Source organism: Rutidosis leptorrhynchoides, unplaced genomic scaffold (genome assembly GCF_046630445.1).
Source record: "Rutidosis leptorrhynchoides isolate AG116_Rl617_1_P2 unplaced genomic scaffold, CSIRO_AGI_Rlap_v1 contig170, whole genome shotgun sequence".
NCBI classification, from domain to species: Eukaryota; Viridiplantae; Streptophyta; class Magnoliopsida; order Asterales; family Asteraceae; genus Rutidosis; species Rutidosis leptorrhynchoides.
In genome coordinates this window covers 50,890-69,569 of record NW_027266419.1, presented here as the reverse complement: position 1 = coordinate 69,569, position 18,680 = coordinate 50,890, and the positions used below count along the sequence as shown (strand labels likewise).

Genomic DNA, 18,680 nt, shown 5'->3' with positions numbered 1-18,680 from the left:
ATCAATCAATGTTGTGTTTGATGACAAGCAGGTAAACACAGAAAATGACGAGGATTGTGAACCTGGAACATGTCAGCTTTGGACTAGCGATAACACACCTAGTGTGGGAGCGTTAGGAACTGAATGTGCGAACAGGGCTGAAAACACACCTAGTGTGGAGGCTGTACCCGTGAGCACAGACACCAGGAACACACAGGAGAATCTTACTGCTGTTGCAAACCCAAATGTTTACCCCTCAATCCGCATTCAGAAGAATCACTCAGCTGATAATATCATCGGGAACATCTCAGAAAGAAGCACTCGAGGAGTACCAAGGAAGAACTATAGAGAGATGATAAATTATGTGGCGTATACTTCAAAGATTGAACCAAGAAAGGTTGAGGAGGCTCTAAAAGATGAACACTGGATTCTTGCTATGCAGGATGAACTTCACCAGTTTGAGCGAAACAAGGTGTGGGAATTGGTTCCTCGACCGAAGGATGGCAACATAATTGGCACCAAATGGATCTTCAAAAATAAATCTGACGAGCAGGGCAATATCACGAGAAACAAAGCGAGACTTGTTGCTCAAGGCTACACACAGGTAGAAGGTATAGATTTTGATGAAACTTTTGCTCCTGTTGCTCGACTTGAATCTATTAGACTGTTGATTGCTGTGGCTGCATATGGAAACATCACATTGTACCAGATGGATGTTAAGAGTGCTTTTCTTAACGGGTACTTGAATGAAGAAGTCTATGTGGAGCAACCAAAGGGCTTTACAGATCCAACCTTTCCAGATCATGTCTACAAACTGACCAAAGCACTATATGGTCTCAAACAGGCACCACGAGCATGGTATGAACGACTGTCTGTGTACCTGTGCCAACAGGGCTATCGAAGAGGTGGAGTTGACAGAACACTGTTTCTCAAAGCCACTGAGAAAGACTTAACCATTGCCCAGATATATGTTGATGACATCATCTTTGGTTCAACCTGTGATAAGGAAAGAAAATGATTCGTGCAGAGTATGGCGAGTGAATTCGAGATGAGCATGGTAGGTGAGTTAACCTACTTCTTGGGCTTTCAGATTAAACAAGGAAAAGAAGGTACTTCTATTACTCAAGAAAAATATGCCAAAAATCTTGTGAAAAAATTCGGGTTAGAATCTTCGAAACCCATGAGAACTCCAATGAGCACAAATGAGCATTTGTCTAAGGATGCTGAAGGAGAAAATGCGGATCCAACACTGTATAGAAGCATGATTGGCAGCCTGCTATACTTGTGTGCTAGCAGACCTGACCTGTGTTACAGTGTAGGGGTGTGTGCACGGTACCAAGCTAATCCGAAGCAATCACATGTGAAAGCAGTAAAGAGAATTGTACGATATGTCTCAGGAACCACAGGTTTGGGACTTTGGTATTCAAAAGATACAAATGGAATATTAGCTGGTTACAGTGACGCGGACATGGCAGGATGTATCGACGATCGTAGAAGCACATCTGGAGGATGTTTCTATTTGGGAAGCAATCTAGTGTCCTGGTTCAGTAAGAAACAGAACTCTGTGTCCTTATCCACGGCTGAAGCAGAATATATTTCAGCTAGTAGCTGCTGTGCCCAACTACTTTGGATGAAGCAAATGATGGAAGAATATGGCCTGGAGCAAGGTGTGTTAACGATCTACTGTGATAACACCAGTGCCATAAGCATATCAAAGAACCCTGTGCAGCACTCCAAAATAAAACACATCCAAGTTCGTCATCACTTCATAAGAGAGCTTGTCGAAGAAAAGAAGGTGAGCCTGGAATATATCTCAACAGAAAGGCAACTTGCGGATATCTTCACGAAAAGTCTCGATGCAAATCGTTTTGAGTTCTTGAGGGGAGCTCTTGGACTTTGCACCATGACGTGACAGTTGAGATAAGTGCTTCATTCTTGTAAATACCATCTTATATTTTCTGTTTCTATTATCAAAAAAAAAAAAAAAAAAAAAGGGAAAATCAAAAACAAAAAAAAAAGATATTATGTTTTTGTCTCTAAGAAGACTGCTGAGAACCCTGCTAGTATAGAGGGTAATTCTGATAATGTTGTGTCAGCTCATCCGGCTACCATAGGGGATGATATCGACATTCTGGCTCCTCACTGTGCTGAAGACCTGTTGGAGGAGGATCTCGCTCCATCTGAGGGGGAGCGTATTACTGCTGAGGCAGATGCTGAAGGGGAACACCTGACTGACACTGGTGTTTCTACAAGTATGGGCATTGCTGGGTTGGTTGTGTCTGAAGACGACCATGTGGCCACTGTGCCTGAACCTGTTGCCGAGCCTCCTGTCAACACAGGGAGGTCTGTGAAAAGAAAATGCCCAGTAACTAGATCTGGCATCTCTGCTGCTCCTGTGGCCACAGGTAAAGGGAGAACTCAGAAGAAGACCAGAAAATCTTCACAGCAGCTCCGGTAGAAGCCATCAATCCTCTCTTTCCCCTGACGTTCTGGCCATTGCACAGGCTACAATCAGATTCCTGAGAAGGGGAGAATACCAGTTGACGAAGCAGCGCAGGATGCTGGAAGCCCGAGTGGCTCGAAGCTCGAACACAGGGGGAGTATCTCTGGCTTGTTGAGAACAATGCTCTTGTTCATTGACAGACTTATTCTACACTATTTTGGTCTGTCATAACCTTTGCCCGACTAGGTTACTTTCTGATGCTTGGTTTTTATGATGACTATCTCTTTGGCGATTTCTTGACAAAAAGGGGGAGATATATGTGCCAACATCATTCGGGTATGCAGGCAAAAGATGTGCAAGTCAATTCTGTGTCACTTGGGTGTGTCTGCACACTTGACTTACCGTGTCCCACGAGTGTGGTTTTACAGGTTTATTTTTTTTGCCTTTCTACTAGTTTCCAAAGACTTGTTACCTTTGTCTCTTTGCTTCTGCTGTGCATGCTAACTCACAGGGGGAGTTAGGCATTTGAATACTATACGAAGGATCTTGGAGGTTTTTGCCAAAAATGCCAAAGGGGGAGATTGTTGCTGCAAACTGCTTGGGCTCTTCACCTGTGGTCATAGTATCTGCTGACACAGGTCTGCGGCAGTTTACGTTAGTTGGCTATTTTCGTCAAACCTCTTTAATTCCATCAGATATGATTCGATCCTTGCACAAGTCAGAATGGAAAACTAGTTATTGAGAATCCTGGTTGATTTGTTCCTGTTTTGATGAAGATTTGATTTGATTTGAAGTGTTACTCAGTTTCCTATTCCGAAAAGGAAACTAGTTATCAAAAGAGAAGTCAACCGGCCAAAGGATTCTGTTGTGTATCAATTCCCATATCAGTGGGATTCTGATTGAAGGTGATCTCGAATTTAATCAGGGGGATCCTGATTTGATTCACACAGTTTGGAGCACTATATAAAGAAGATAAAGAGACAAACCGAAGCAGCACTTTTCACCTTCTTCTTCATTGAGCTTAAACGAGAGCACTCATCAAACTATTGAGAGTTATTGTTTTCAGTGCATTGCTTTTGCAACACCTGTGATCTGAAAGAGGGTTACAGCAAGTCCTTGCCCGTTTGGTAAGGCACATCGTGTAAGTCCTAGACTACGTTAGTTTAGGCTGTGTGAGGTAAGAGTGAAGAGTACACTTAGTAAAATAGGGAGTCGGTTATAGATGAGCGAGTTGTAACCCGAGTACTTGCCTATTGTTACAAAGATAGTGGAATACCGTTTTACCTCTGGGCTAGGCCCCGCAGATGTAGGGAAACCGAACTGCGTAAACATATCGTGTGTTGCTTTATTTTTCTGCACTGTTTTTTATCTTACTGTGCTAACAGGCTCCTGTGAGCACACCTGTTCTAACCTGTGATTACAGTCAGTATCACCTTCAATATCTTCTCTCTCATTATTTTGTCCAAAAGTGGAGTGGATGTCTCTAGTTGTTCCTCGTTATCTTCTGAATTCCAGGGTGATATCATTTGATTGAAATTTTCGTTCATTTTTATCATGTTCTCTTCTCTGTTTTATTATAATCCATTTATCTGCAAATTAACTCTGATCAGTTGCCTGTGTAATTAAGTTACCGGCAAATCAAATTTGCTTGTTAACGAATTACTTGTGGACTGAAAAGTTACTCCCTCCGTCTCAAAAATACATGATGTTTTCTCTATGGAAATTAATGATGATGGATTTATGACTAAGAACTCATTAAAGAAAAATCCATAGAGAAAACATCATGTATTTTGAGACGGAGGTAGTATATGAAACGAAAGTGAAAAGAAATCATAACATGCATTCATTGGCTTGCTAGATAATCAATCATGACAAAGCTAAATATAAAAGAGGAATCTAATTAATCAATGATACTTGAGCATTTTTTTTTCTTTTTAAAGAGATATAGTAAATGGTATATATATGGCTCCAATACTTAAAGTTGAGATACAAAAGAAACTACATGTGAAAGTGATACTGACTGTAATCACAGGTTAAACGTGTGCTCGCAGGAGCCTGTTAGTGCAGTGAAATAAACACAGTACAGAAAAGTAAAGGCACACGCGATATGTTTACGCAGTTCGGTTTCCCTACATCTGCGGGGCCTAGCCCAGAGGTAAAAACAGGATTCCACTATCAATGTAACAACAGGACAGTACACGGGTTACAACTCGCTCATATATAACCTACTTCCTTATTTTACTAAGTGTACTCTTTGTTTCTACCTTCACTGCCTACACTCACCTAGTCTAGGACTTACACGATGTGCCTTACCAAAACGGGTAAGGGCTTCTTGCAACCCTCTCTCAGATTACAAGTGCTACAACAATGCACTGTGGTAACAACTCTCAAAGTTTGTAAGTGCTCTCTTTTAAGTACAATGAAGAAGGTGAAAAGTGCTTCTCTAAGCGGTTTTTTCTTCTCCTTTGATTCGTCTCTTCGTCTTCTTTATATAGTCTTCAGGCCGAATCAAAACAGGAATAGATCTTCAGTAATAACTTCAGCAATCACCTTCAACAGATTCCCCAAAACGGAATCAAAACAACTTGGCAATTGGTTGACTTCTCTTTTAGAAACTTGTTTCCTATTCCAAAACGGAAACAAAGTAATTCTCCATTTAAATTAAATCTTCAACCAAAACGGAAACAAATCAGCCAAGTTGAATCAAATAACTAGTTTCCTAAACTGACTGTATGAGGATCGGATCATATCTGATGAATTAATGAGGTTTGACGAAAACTGCCAACTAAACGAAAACTGCTTCAGACCTGTGTCAGCAGACACCGTGACCACAAGTGAAGTGACATAGCAGTTTGCAGCAACAATCTCCCCCTTTGGCATTTTTGGCAAAAACCTCTAAGATCCTCCATTCAACAAGATGTAACGCATTACGTCTGAACTCCCCCTGAGAATAATCATACACAGCGGAATACCAGGAGATAACATGATAAGTCCATGGAAACTAGTAAGTCACAAAAAGATTCAACCTGTGGTCGCACGTCCAGTGGACACGACAAAGACGGTGTAGTGACACCCAAGGATCACAGAGTTGACTTGCACTTCTTTTTGCGTGACGCCCGCACGAATGATGATAACATTATTACTCCCCCTTTTTTGTCAAGAAATCGCCAAAGAAAAGTCAAGAAAGAAATCATCATAAGAGAGTAACGTCGGGCAAAGTTAATTACAGACCAAAGAAAAATGCAAAAAATATGGTCTGATTAAATTGGTCAAATAGGGCCTGTGCAAGGGCCAAAATCCAGCATAAATGACTCCCCCTGAGGCGGATCACTGGGCCAACTGGGCCTCTAAAAACTTTCGCTGCTTCTTCAGCTGGTACTCCTCCTTGCGCAGGAACTGGATCTGGGCCTGGGTGATAGCCCGTGCGCGAGGTGAGAGAGGTGTGAGATCGGTCACAGGAGCTGCTGAAGCAATAGTGGCTGAGCTGGTTCTGGTAGGCCTGGCAGCTAAGTTGACGCTTGCTGGGCGAGTGAGCTTTTCTCCTGGTGCAACCACAAGACCCTGTTTCTGTAGCATGCGAAAGATAGCAACAGGGAAGACATAGTTGCCGAATTTCTCAGTCTGTCCGGCAAAGTAGACGATGCGTTCATAGGCGATGGCGCCTAGGTCAAAAGCAACTTTTGTCCCTATCCTGTACAGCAGCTGGCCCAATTTCTGGCTGACGGTGGCAGTGTGCTTGCAGGGCTGCCAATTGTAAACGGCCACTTTGAAGAGTGCAGCATAGAATTCGGTCAGGAGGCCAGGTTTGAGAACCGAATGGCTAGCATGCCAGGTGCGTTTGGTTCCTCCTGTGAGCTCCGTGACTATGAGGTCATAGTCCTCTGTGCACGCCTCTTCTGGATTCCAACAATGAAGAGCATCAGCCAGCAAAGAAGGAGAGACAGAATAATATGTACCTCGAATATATACGCGCTGGTAGTGCGGCGAGGTAGGCAGATCGATGTCTCGGGGCAGGTTGCAGTAGAACTCCCTGACGACCTGCTCGGAATATGGGGCAGGCCGGGAAACGCTGGCCCATAGCATCTCTTCCTTCAGCACCTTCTTGATCCCAAAGGCCTTGGCCTCTTCAGAACTAAGGCATCGCTCAGCAATGAGGTTCTTGCGGCAGACGTATGGCCAATGGTCTCTGGCAGCAGGACACACAAAGGCACTGATTGCCCCTGTTGCAGCACCGGAACTTATCTCAGGGGTGAGCTTGGATCTCTTGATCTTCTTCTTTTTCTTCTGGCCTTCATCTGTGGCCACTTCTTCATCATACTCGCTTGGGCGAGTGACTGTTCGCTTCCTTTTCCCAGATTTCCGTGGGCGAACAGGAGATTCAGCAGCAGTTTCTGGCACGGCGGCCACAGGGACTTCAACCGAGACAGGTGTCTCTTTCACAGCATCAGCAGCAGCATCACCCTGATGCTCCCCCTCAATATCTGCCTCCACGGCAGCAGGTTCGACCTCTTCAGGGTCCCAGTCCACATCAACAGGGTTTTCAGCAGGAACCCCAATGTCATCCACATCCCCTGTGGTAGCAGGATCAGTCATAGCAGCAGGCAAACTAACCTCTTCTTCTTCAGCAGTCATCGGAACAGAAATTTCCGGCGACCCTTGACTTTCCGACTTCTCAGAACCCTCAATCTTAGTGATCTCAAATACAAAACTTCTCCTAGCAGAGGGAGAGAGAGATTGACTTACAGGAAACAGAGGGTGGACGATCATGGCTGTTTCTGGGTTTGTGACCACAGTTGCCGCTCCTTCGTCGGAGTAGTACGCTGACATCTCAGCTTCTGTCCATTCTGGCAGACTTTGGCGCGGCTGAGCAGGCGGCGGTGGAGACGATTCTGGAGATGAGATTTCAATAGGCTGCGATGACGACGACGGAATTTTCTTCATCCGAGGACGAAGACGGGCAGAGCGCCGACCGGTAGCTTGTTTTCCTCCTCGAGTTTTGGCCATTGTCGGAATTTTGAGGGTTTTAGGGCTGAGAGTTTCGGAGCGATTTGGGAGGATTTTGAAATTTGCAGATGAAAGCAAAAAGGAAACAGTTTTTCTCTGTGTATTAAGTCACCTCTGCAACTTCCCGTTTTGTGCAAACACAATTACGAGGGAAGATCTTCCTCACGCGCAAGAGACGCGCTCCAATTGGGCTGCCAATTTCCAGCCGGCCCTTTAACCCCAAAAACCATTCATCACACCGAATGGGCCAATAATTTCTGAGCCCAGTTGCTGCCTTTGATGTTGCTGTTTGCCAGTCAAGAGATGGGCTGAGATTTCAGCTTTCGGCCCAAAGTCTTCTTAGAGAAAATAGGAGTACTCTCCTAGCTGTTCCACTCTTTCTGAAATAACCTGTCACCACAGGTATCTTCTCACAGTTTTTTTTTTTTTTTTTTTGATAAATAAAAGGAATAAAAATGATATTTACAGGGAGTGAAGCACTTAACTTATATTTCACGTAGTGGTGCAAAGCCCGAGGGCTCCTCTCAAGAATTCAAAACGATTTGCATCGAGACTCTTCGTGAAAATGTCGGCCAACTGTTTTTCCGTTGAGATGTATTCCAGGCTTAATTTCTTTTCTTCGACAAGTTCTCTTATGAAGTGATGACGCACCTGAATGTGTTTAGTTTTGGAGTGTTGTACAGGATTCTTTGATATGCTGATGGCACTGGTGTTGTCGCAGTAGATTGTTAACACACCTTGCTCTAACCCATATTCTTCCATCATTTGTTTCATCCAGAGCAATTGTGTACAGCAGCTGCCGGCTGAGATATATTCTGCCTCAGCAGTGGATAGAGACACAGAGTTTTGTTTCTTGCTGAACCAGGAGACTAGATTGCTTCCTAAGTAAAAACATCCTCCAGATGTGCTTCTCCGATCGTCTATGCATCCCGCCATATCTGCGTCACAGTACCCTGCTAACACACCATTAGTTTCTTTCGAGTACCAGAGTCCCAAACCTGTGGTTCCTGAGACATATCGCACAATCCTCTTTACTGCTTTCACATGTGATTGTTTGGGATTGGCTTGGTACCGTGCACACACCCCTACGCTGTAACTCAAGTCAGGTCGACTAGCACACAAGTATAACAGGCTGCCAATCATACTACGGTAGAGTGTAGGGTCTGCATCTTCCCCATCAATGTCCTTAGACAAATGTTCAGAGGTGCTCATTGGAGTTCTCATAGGCTTAGATGATTCCAGCCCGAACTTCTTTACAAGATTCTTGGCATATTTTTCTTGTGTGATCGATGTACCATCCTTTCCTTGCTTGATTTGAAAGCCCAGAAAGTAGTTTAATTCTCCTACCATGCTCATCTCAAATTCACTTGTCATGCTGTGCACAAATTGTTTTCTCTCCTTTTCACAGGTTGAACCAAAAATGATATCGTCGACGTAGATCTGTGCAACAGTCAATGCATCATCAGTTGCTTTGATAAACAGTGTTTTATCTACTCCTCCTCGTCGATACCCCTGCTGGCACAGGTATACGGACAATCGTTCATACCACGCTCGTGGAGCTTGTTTGAGTCCGTATAGAGCCTTGGTTAGTTTGTAGACATGGTCTGGGTAGATTGGATCGGTAAAGCCCTTTGGCTGTTCTACATAGACTTCTTCATTCAAGTACCCGTTAAGAAATGCACTCTTAACGTCCATCTGATACAGTGTAATATCACCATATGCGGCCACAGCTATTAATAGTCTAATAGATTCTAAACGAGCAACAGGAGCAAAGGTTTCATCGAAATCAATACCTTCTATCTATGTGTAGCCTTGAGCCACAAGTCTGGCTTTGTTGCGAGTGATGTTGCCCTGTTCATCAGACTTGTTCTTAAAGATCCATTTTGTGCCAATTATGTTGCAATCTTTCGGTCTAGGCACTAATTCCCATACCCTGTTTCGTTCAAACTGGTGAAGTTCTTCCTGCATAGCCAGAATCCAATGTTCATCTTTAAGAGCCTCATCTACCTTTTTTGGTTCAATCTTTGAAGTGTATGCCACATGGTTGATCATGTCTCTATAGTTCTTCCTTGGTACACCCCTAGTAGTTCGTTCTGAGATGTTCCCGATGATGTTGTCAGCTGAGTGATTCTTCTGAATACGGACAGAAGGGTAAGCATTTGAGTTTGTGACAGCATCTGGGTTATCTTGCGTGTCCCTGGGGTCTGTGCTCACAGGTGCTGCCTCCACACTAGGTGCGTTTTCAGCACTGTTTGCACCCTCAGTTCCCACCGCTCCCACACTAGGTGTGTTATCGTTGGTCTGAGGTTGGTTAGTTCCAGGTTCACGATCCTCTGTGTTTTCAGTATTTTCCTGCTGGTCATCAAACACAATATTGATTGATTCAGTAATGACATTAGTTCTTTCAAAGTAAATACGATAAGCAACACTATTTACTGAATAACCAACAAACACTCCCCTTTCACTCTTGGCGTCAAGCTTTCTTCGCTGTTCTCTGTCCTTTAGTACATAGCATGGGCTTCCGAATTCATGGAAGCACTTGACTGAGGGCTTCTTCTGCTTCCAGATCTCATAAGGTGTTTTATCGGTGTGTGGTCGCAGGTGCACTCTGTTAATGATATAGCAGGCAGTTGACATTGCTTCCCCCCATAGCTTATAGCTGAGATCCCTGGCATGTAACATGGTCCGAGCCATCTCTGTGAGAGACCGATTTTTCCTTTCCACCATACCGTTTTGTTGAGGTGTAATGGGTGCTGAAAATTCATGAGCAATACCACTGTGTTCGCAGAAGGCTGTGACCACAGTATTTTCAAATTCCCGTCCATGATCACTCCTGATCCGAGAGATAGTTCCCGTTGTGTTTCGTTTATCATTGTTCAGCTTGGTGCACAATTTAATGATAGCATTTGGGGCTTCGGATTTTTCTTTGAGAAAGTCTACCCAAGTATATCTAGAAAAATCATCAACACAAACAAACACATATGACTTACCTCCAAGACTTGGAGTTTGCATGGGCCCCATTAGATCAATGTGGAGCAATTGTAGAGACCTTTCAGTAGTGATATGAGGAACTTTAGAATGCTTTTTCTTGGTCTGCTTTCCCAGTTGACAGTCTCCACAGGTGATGTCAGGATTATGTGCGAGCACAGGTAGTCCCCTCACAGATCCAGATTTGGTCAGATCTGCTAGCTTTCTGTAGCTTACATGCCCAAGTCTCTTATGCCATAGTTGAAGATTTTCCACTCCTGTCTTTAAACATTTAACATCTTCATTCAAGGTATAGGTATTGTCAGCTTGCCGAGAGCCAGTCATGACAACTTCACCTTTATCCTTGATTACCCTGCAGCCATGCTTTCTGAAACTGACTTCACAGTCTTCATCACAGATCTGTGCTATGCATATCAGATTATGTTTCAGTCCTTCTACGAGCAGTACATTCTTAATCTTGGATTTCGAAGACACTGGCAAACAACCTTCTCCAATTATGGAATTTGAACTTCCATCACCATAAGTGACTCTTCCCCTGTTTTTGTAGAAAATATTTTTTAACAGTTCTTCTTCTCCTGTCATATGCTGTGAACAGCCACTGTCGAAGTACCAGTCACTCTTGTATTTGGAGGAGAATCTGTACATGAGCCCTTTTAATTTGCCTTTCGGAACCCAGATTCTTGGTTGAGAGTGATTCAGAATATCAATCTTTTTCCTTGGAGTTCTGTTAGGAAGAGTAGCAATCAACCTGCGAATGTCATTCTGACGTTTATAACACCAAGGTCGAATGTGTCCTGGCTTGTCACAGTAGTGACATATCATACGGCGTTTTGATGCTCTGTTTTTGCGCCCAGAACTTTCTCCTGTCTTTGACGTCTGATGTCCGATTCCGAAGACATTGTTTTTTGGAGAAACATTGTTCAGAATCTCGTCGAGCTTCCCTTTTCCCTGGTTGATCCTCTTAATAACATTATTAGCTTCTTCAACTTTCTTTTCTGAATCTGCCAAGTTGGATCTCAACTGTTTAATTTCTTCTTCATATTTCTCAGTTATCTTGTCAAAAGCTTGCCGCTCTTCTTTTAATTGATCAACTTCGTCAGATAGGATATGATTGATTCGAAGAGATTCACTCATCTGATCAAGAAGATTTTTGAAGGCTTCATGAATATCTTCTTCTGAGTCACTATCTGAATCATCTTCTGCTTCAGGGATACCTACGCTGACAGATCCTGTAGTCACTGCCTCAGAACCTGTGTTCACAGTAACATGGGCTGTAAATGCTTTATATGTAGGAAACTCGTTTTCACTGTCACTTGTGTCAGACACGTCTTCAGACTGGTCTTCGTCACTCCACGTAGAAACAAAAGATTTTTTCTGTTTTTCTAGTGAGTTAGCACATTTCGCAGCTATATGACCAAAGCCCTGACACTCATGACATTGGATCTTCTCTTTCTTGAGTCTGGACTTTGCTTCACTTGATTCACCCTGTGTAAACCTCAAACCCCTTCCTGCTGATTCTGTTTTTGTCTGAAAATTACGATCACTTTTCTGTGGACTTGGAGAGGAATAATCTCTGAATCTAGTCTTGTTGAACTTCTTGTACAGTCTTCCCATGTTCTTAGTCAGTAGAGCCACTTGCTTGTGAATCGACTGTTCTTCCTCTGTGCGTGCAGGTATTGTGTCCACACCTGACTTGAAAGCCACGGATTTTGCCTTAGGCTTGTCTCTGTTACGCATGTCCATCATCATTTCATGGGTTCTGAGTTTACCCATCAGATCATCAAAGCCCAGTTTCTCAAAGTTAGTTGACTCGCTGATTGCATCTATCTTCGAGTTGAATTTTTCGGGAAGTGAAATCATCACTTTCCTTACCAGCTTCGACTCAGGAATTACCTCGCCAAGAGCAGAGGATTCATTAGCTATGTATCGAATATTTTTTTCAAATTCAGCAATAGATTCATCATCTTTCATAGTAAGAGATTCGAACCTGTTAGAGATGATGTGCAGTTTGGATTGCCTCACTGAACGGGATCCTTCGTAGGTAAGTTGGAGAGCATCCCATGCTTCTTTTGCAGTTTCAAGATTTTGGATAATCTTATACACACTAGGACGAAGTGCACATTGAATGATGCTTATGGCTTTACTGTTTGCTGTGCAGAGAGCTATTTCAGCAGCATTCCACTGATCTTCACGCTTTACTGTTTCTTCACCATCTGTGGTCGCAGTAGGTGGTGTCCACCGTACCTGTGTAGCACGCCAGATTGCCTCATCTTGACTCTTTAGATACCACTTCATCCTGACTTTCCAGTAGTCATAGTTAATATCGGTTAACAACGGAGGCCGTGTGGTTGAGCCACCTTCTTCTATCTTATCCTCCATGGTCAGTATCTACAAGATCTTTTCCCGAGATGCTTTCTCGAGCCCGCTCTGATACCACTTGAAAGTGATACTGACTGTAATCACAGGTTAAACGTGTGCTCGCAGGAGCCTGTTAGTGCAGTGAAATAAACACAGTGCAGAAAAGTAAAGGCACACGCGATATGTTTACGCAGTTCGGTTTCCCTACATCTGCGGGGCCTAGCCCAGAGGTAAAAACAGGATTCCACTATCAATGTAACAACAGGACAGTACACGGGTTACAACTCGCTCATATATAACCTACTTCCTTATTTTACTAAGTGTACTCTTTGTTTCTACCTCCACTGCCTACACTCACCTAGTCTAGGACTTACACGATGTGCCTTACCAAAACGGGTAAGGGCTTCTTGCAACCCTCTCTCAGATTACAAGTGCTACAACAATGCACTGTGGTAACAACTCTCAAAGTTTGTAAGTGCTCTCTTTTAAGTACAATGAAGAAGGTGAAAAGTGCTTCTCTAAGCGGTTTTTTCTTCTCCTTTGATTCGTCTCTTCGTCTTCTTTATATAGTCTTCAGGCCGAATCAAAACAGGAATAGATCTTCAGTAATAACTTCAGCAATCACCTTCAACAGATTCCCCCAAAACGGAATCAAAACAACTTGGCAATTGGTTGACTTCTCTTTTAGAAACTTGTTTCCTATTCCAAAACGGAAACAAAGTAATTCTCCATTTAAATTAAATCTTCAACCAAAACGGAAACAAATCAGCCAAGTTGAATCAAATAACTAGTTTCCCAAACGGACTGTATGAGGATCGGATCATATCTGATGAATTAATGAGGTTTGACGAAAACTGCCAACTAAACGAAAACTGCTCCAGACCTGTGTCAGCAGACACCGTGACCACAAGTGAAGTGACATAGCAGTTTGCAGCAACAACATGGAATTTCTAAGACAAGACACAATAAACAAATAGCAGGAACCGATCTGGTAGTAGTAGGTTTTGCAATCACACGAAAAGCAAAAGTAGACGATACTAATTATCGTTTTAGATAAAAATTTCGAGAAGCTTATATAAATTATGGGCGAGTAGTTTTTGCAGGTGGTGGAGAAAATAATTTCGGGACTAATGCATTCGGGATTGTGGGCAAACTTGGCATTGGAGGCAATGACATGGCAGTAGTAGGGATATTAGTAGGCAAACTTGGCATGGGAGGAAATGACGCGGTAGTAGTAGGTATATTGGTAGGCAAACTTGGCATCGGAGGCAATGACTTGGCAGTAGTAGGGATATTGGTAGGAAAGCTTGGCATAGAAGGCAATGGAGGCAAAATTGTGGGATTAGACAAATTCGGAATTTGAATTGTTGGTAATGGTGGGAATTGCAGAAGACAGCGAGCATCCACACCAACGTCGATACTTGAAAACGTCATAACGATACAGAGAGCTGACATGATCATACTATTACGAGTGCTGGCCATTTCTATATGTAGATGAAATTTTGGAACTCTTGTAGAATGAATTGATTGTATAAGTTTTTGTTGAGTGGTGAATATTTGCCAAAGGTTTGTATTGCTCTTATATATACTAACACATTTGCAATATGATCTCTTTCTTAGGTGGGAAGTTGTTGGAAGATACAATAGTTAGTTTAACTTTCCTATCTATCTTCTCTGACAGATCACCATGATTTTGTTTTTAAGTCCAACGAATTTACTGGACAAGTCTGTTTGGTGATCAAGCTTATGAAACTTAAAATGAAGCTTGTGTGGCAGTCAACTACAATAAAGACCTAAGTTTAAATTAAATCAAGTCTAATTTTGTTTTCGTTGTTTAAGATTTTTTTGATTGTTCTCGGAATGTCCACATCCATGCCCTAAGGAATACCTCAAGAAACAATGCTCGTGAGCTACGATTGTGTTCTCTCTTTCTAAAAATCAAAAGAGTGCTTGCACAAGCAATATTCAAATTAGATGAAAACCAAAACTTAAGTTTGCAGGCTTATTCCTATTAGTTTGACAAAAAAATATTAGAACACCAAAACTCTAGCTAGGGTTTAATTTAACAACAATATATATAGCAGCCTTCAATTGCCTTGATTTATTTACACTTTCCACCACAAATCTTCCCAGGGTGCTTAAAATAACTCTCTCTACAACTCGGGAAGAGACAAAGAAAGAAGCGTGCAAGTTTTAGTGTTCTCCCTCAATAACACTACAACTCGGGGAAGATTCTCGGAAAGAGACATGATAGAAGCGAGTTGTCGTGTTTTTCCTCATTCAAACTACAACTCGGTAGCCAAATTATTAGCTGATATAAATAAGACTACAACTCGCTACGAAAAATACTACCCGATATCAATAACACTACAACTCGCTACCCAAAATTACTACCCGAAATCAATAAGACTACAACTCGCTACCCAAATTACTCCCCCAAATAAGTAAGACTACAACTCGCTACAAAAATTACTACCCGAAAACAATAACACAACAACTCGCTACTCAAATTACTCTCTGATATCAATAAGACAGAAACTCGCTACCAAAATTACTACCTGATATCAATAAGACTACATTTCGCTACCCGAATACCTTCCCGATATCTATAACACTACAACTCGCTACAAAAATTGCTACCCTATATCAATAATACTACAACTCGCTACGCAAATCACTCCCCGATATCAATAACACCACGACTCGCTACCCAAATTACTATAGTATGAATAAGACTACAACTCGATGAAATCATTATGTTCGAGAAAACGTATCGAATCAAATCGATGATTTTAATTGGACCGATTATGAACCAGTTGGATGGGAACAAACCCAAATATATGTAGATAAACCCAAATCATTATGAACTACTAGGAGCTACGAGAGATCTCCTCTCGCACAAGTTAACACCAGATCAAAATTCAACAGGCATAAAACTTTCCTTAAAGCTCTCTCTCTCCATCAATCAATCAAGCTTCTCAGTCGAGAACAGCAACCATGGTGCTCGAGGTAAAACATTCAATTGTCTGTTTTTCTTTTGTTAATGAATCAATATCATGCTTAATCTTAATGAATTCTGCTCTTTATTGCTTTCTCTTTTTAAATTAGGCGACGATGATCTGCATCGATAACTCGGAGTGGATGCGTAATGGCGATTACTCTCCTTCAAGGTTCCAAGCTCAGGCTGACGCCATTAATCTCATATGCGGAGCAAAAACTCAGGTATTTTTTATTTTATTTAATTTTCAATTGTTAGCGTTTACTGTGCAGCGATGTGTGTCTTTGTTTCGTCAAATTGAAACAAAGAAGTCAAGTACGTTGATATTATTATCTGAATTATAGCTCGAGTGGCTTTTCAAATTGATTTGTGTATAGTTTTGAAATCTTCGTGTAACTAGTTAAGCTGACTTGTTGTAGATTAAAGGTGCAAATCTAGGGTTTAGTTGATGTATTGTATGTGTAGACAAGTGTTTTTAGGAATTTTCTGTGTATGCAGTATTTAAGCTAAATTTATGCGTTCTGGTGTTTTTTGTGCAGTCCAATCCAGAAAACACAGTGGGACTTCTAACTATGGCCGGAAAAGGTGTTCGAGTATTGGTCACACCTACCAGTGATCTCGGCAAGATTTTAGCTTGCATGCATGGTTAGTTGTTTAGCTCGCTTATTTATTAATAATTTACTTTAAGAAACTGAATAGTTCAATAGAAGCATTAGATACGAAATAGGCGTAATAAGTACTGGTGGGATTTTATGGATTGAGAATTTGAATATTACAACTTGGTTGTATAACTAAAGTCGCTGAAATTAGAATGAATTGCATCTTTAGAAGGATATATATTCCGTGTTGACAGGACGGCTGAAAGGAGATAGCAGGATTGGGATTTAATTTATTATGCTTCTGTTTCATTTGGTACCGGCTTTTTGTTAACAAATGTGGTGTCTCAAATAGGCATTAACTTTGTAGTATTTTTAGCTTCATTTTGATGAAACTTCCTTTTCATGAAAATAAAAAGGTCCATTCTCGCTCTAATCCTTCCTTCCATGGTTCCACTTTTTCTTACTTGTCTCCAATCTTCATCATTTGAATCAGGTTTGGAAATTGGTGGAGAGATGGACCTAGCTGCTGGAATTCAGGTTGCTCAGTTAGCTCTTAAACATCGCCAAAATAAAAAGCAGCAGCAAAGGATTATCGTGTTTGCCGGAAGGTCAGTCCAGAACCCCAAGGATAGTTTTACGTTAGCATGTTGGCATTTATGTTATATTTTTTTAATTGATCTGTCATATGCCTTTGCAGTCCTATTAAACATGAGAAGAAGGCGGTGGAGATGATCGGAAAGAAGTTGAAAAAGAATAGCATAGCTCTTGACATCGTCAACTTCGGTCAGGAAGACGAAGGGAAAACAGAAAAGCTTGAAGCTCTTCTTTCAGCTGTGAATAACAATGACACCAGCCACTATATTTGCGTACCTCCGGGTCAAAATGCTCTGTCTGATGTTCTTATAAGGTTTGTAGCTTTCTTATATCTGCCATCCTGTTTGTCTTAATCTACTGGTGTGAAGTTCATATTTTCATTTTGCATTGTAGTTCACCCATCTTTACTGGAGATGGCGAGGGTGGCAGTGGTTTCGCAGCAGCAGCGGCGGCAGCTGCGGCTGGTGGCGTTTCTGGCTTTGATTTTGGTGTGGATCCAAACCTAGACCCAGAGTTGGCCCTTGCGCTAAGAGTTTCTATGGAAGAGGAGAGGGCCAGGCAAGAAGCAGCAGCTAGAAGGGCTGCTGAGGATGGTTCCATACAAGAACAAGGGGGCGAAGAGAAATCAACTTCACAAGATGCAACCATGACTGATCTTGCTGGCACCTCTGAAACTGAGACTAGGACAAACGATTTAACAGTAAGTATAATTTTCTGATTTCGGCCATCTGCTTTCCCTTTTTAGAGTGGTTGCATGGGAAACCTTACATTGATAGTTGCAACGTAATCTATTTTGAATGTTTTGTTTATTCTCAACAGGAAGAGGAGAATGCTTTGCTACAGCAAGCCCTGAAAATGTCAATGGATGAGCCAGCACAAACAAGTGAAATGAAAGACACAGATATGTCTGATTCTTCGGATCAGACAGATGCTAACAAAGTGTTGGGTGATCAATCTTTCGTCTCATCCATCCTTGCAACGGTATGTCATCTAAATTCTGATGATGTAAAACCTTCAGCTGAGAAAACGAAAGCAAAAATTTTTCCTCTAAATTTACATGTTGCGATTTCAATGATTGTGCAGCTTCCTGGGGTTGATCCTAATGATCCATCGATTAAAGATTTGCTGGCTTCCATGCAAACCCAAACTGAGGTGCGATACTAAAAATTCCCTAGTGGGATAATTTATAAATTTTGGAGACTTTCCTCTCAACCACTTTGTTTTTCGAATCCGATTAAGAATACGGTGATGATGTCACTCATTTCTTTTTCCCGGTATTTGCAGGCCCAACTGAAGGACGAAAATGACAAAGGCAAAGAAACGAAAGAGGAGAAGTGATGATGTTCTCGCCTGTCTTAACAAGACAGATTCGAATTGAAAATTTTAGTTCAGTTGTTCCATTGGAAGTGGAGCACATTGTGGTTGTTTGGATACTTTCATAAGCCGTGCGCCTCTATTGTTCATAAAACATTGTAAAAACATCGTTTTCTGGTGATTTAATTTGACTGTTTTCTAGTTAATTTCGACTCTGAACAATTTTAACTTAGGACTAGTCTGCTCTGATAAGATTGAGCTAAAAATTATTCGAGGCAAGTTTAGGAGATTGGGAATTTCGACAAGGGCTATAAAGAAATTGCCGAGAAATTATTACCTCTATTTGAAAATACACGAGAGACATGTATTTTCGGACGGAATCTCTCGGTTACGATTAAAGAGA

At 41.9% G+C, this 18,680-nt stretch overlaps 1 protein-coding gene across 1 annotated transcript; it reads left to right on the top strand.

Annotated features, from left to right (window-relative positions):
* The first annotated feature begins 15,769 nt into the window (after positions 1-15,769).
* Positions 15,770-18,301, top strand: LOC139881559 (26S proteasome non-ATPase regulatory subunit 4 homolog). The gene is made up of 9 exons (XM_071866009.1): positions 15,770-15,781; positions 15,881-15,994; positions 16,310-16,415; positions 16,863-16,977; positions 17,067-17,276; positions 17,357-17,663; positions 17,783-17,944; positions 18,047-18,115; positions 18,260-18,301. The coding sequence occupies exons 1-9, from the start codon at positions 15,770-15,772 to the stop codon at positions 18,299-18,301; spliced, it is 1,137 nt and encodes a 378-aa protein (XP_071722110.1).
* Positions 18,302-18,680: the final 379 nt, after the last annotated feature.

Excerpts from the sequence above, each read along its gene's own strand:
- LOC139881559 (XM_071866009.1), top strand. Across the intron at positions 17,664-17,782 it reads CTAGGACAAACGATTTAACA|GAAGAGGAGAATGCTTTGCT; the intron begins GTAAGTATAATT and ends TATTCTCAACAG. Across the intron at positions 18,116-18,259 it reads CCATGCAAACCCAAACTGAG|GACGAAAATGACAAAGGCAA; the intron begins GTGCGATACTAA and ends GCCCAACTGAAG.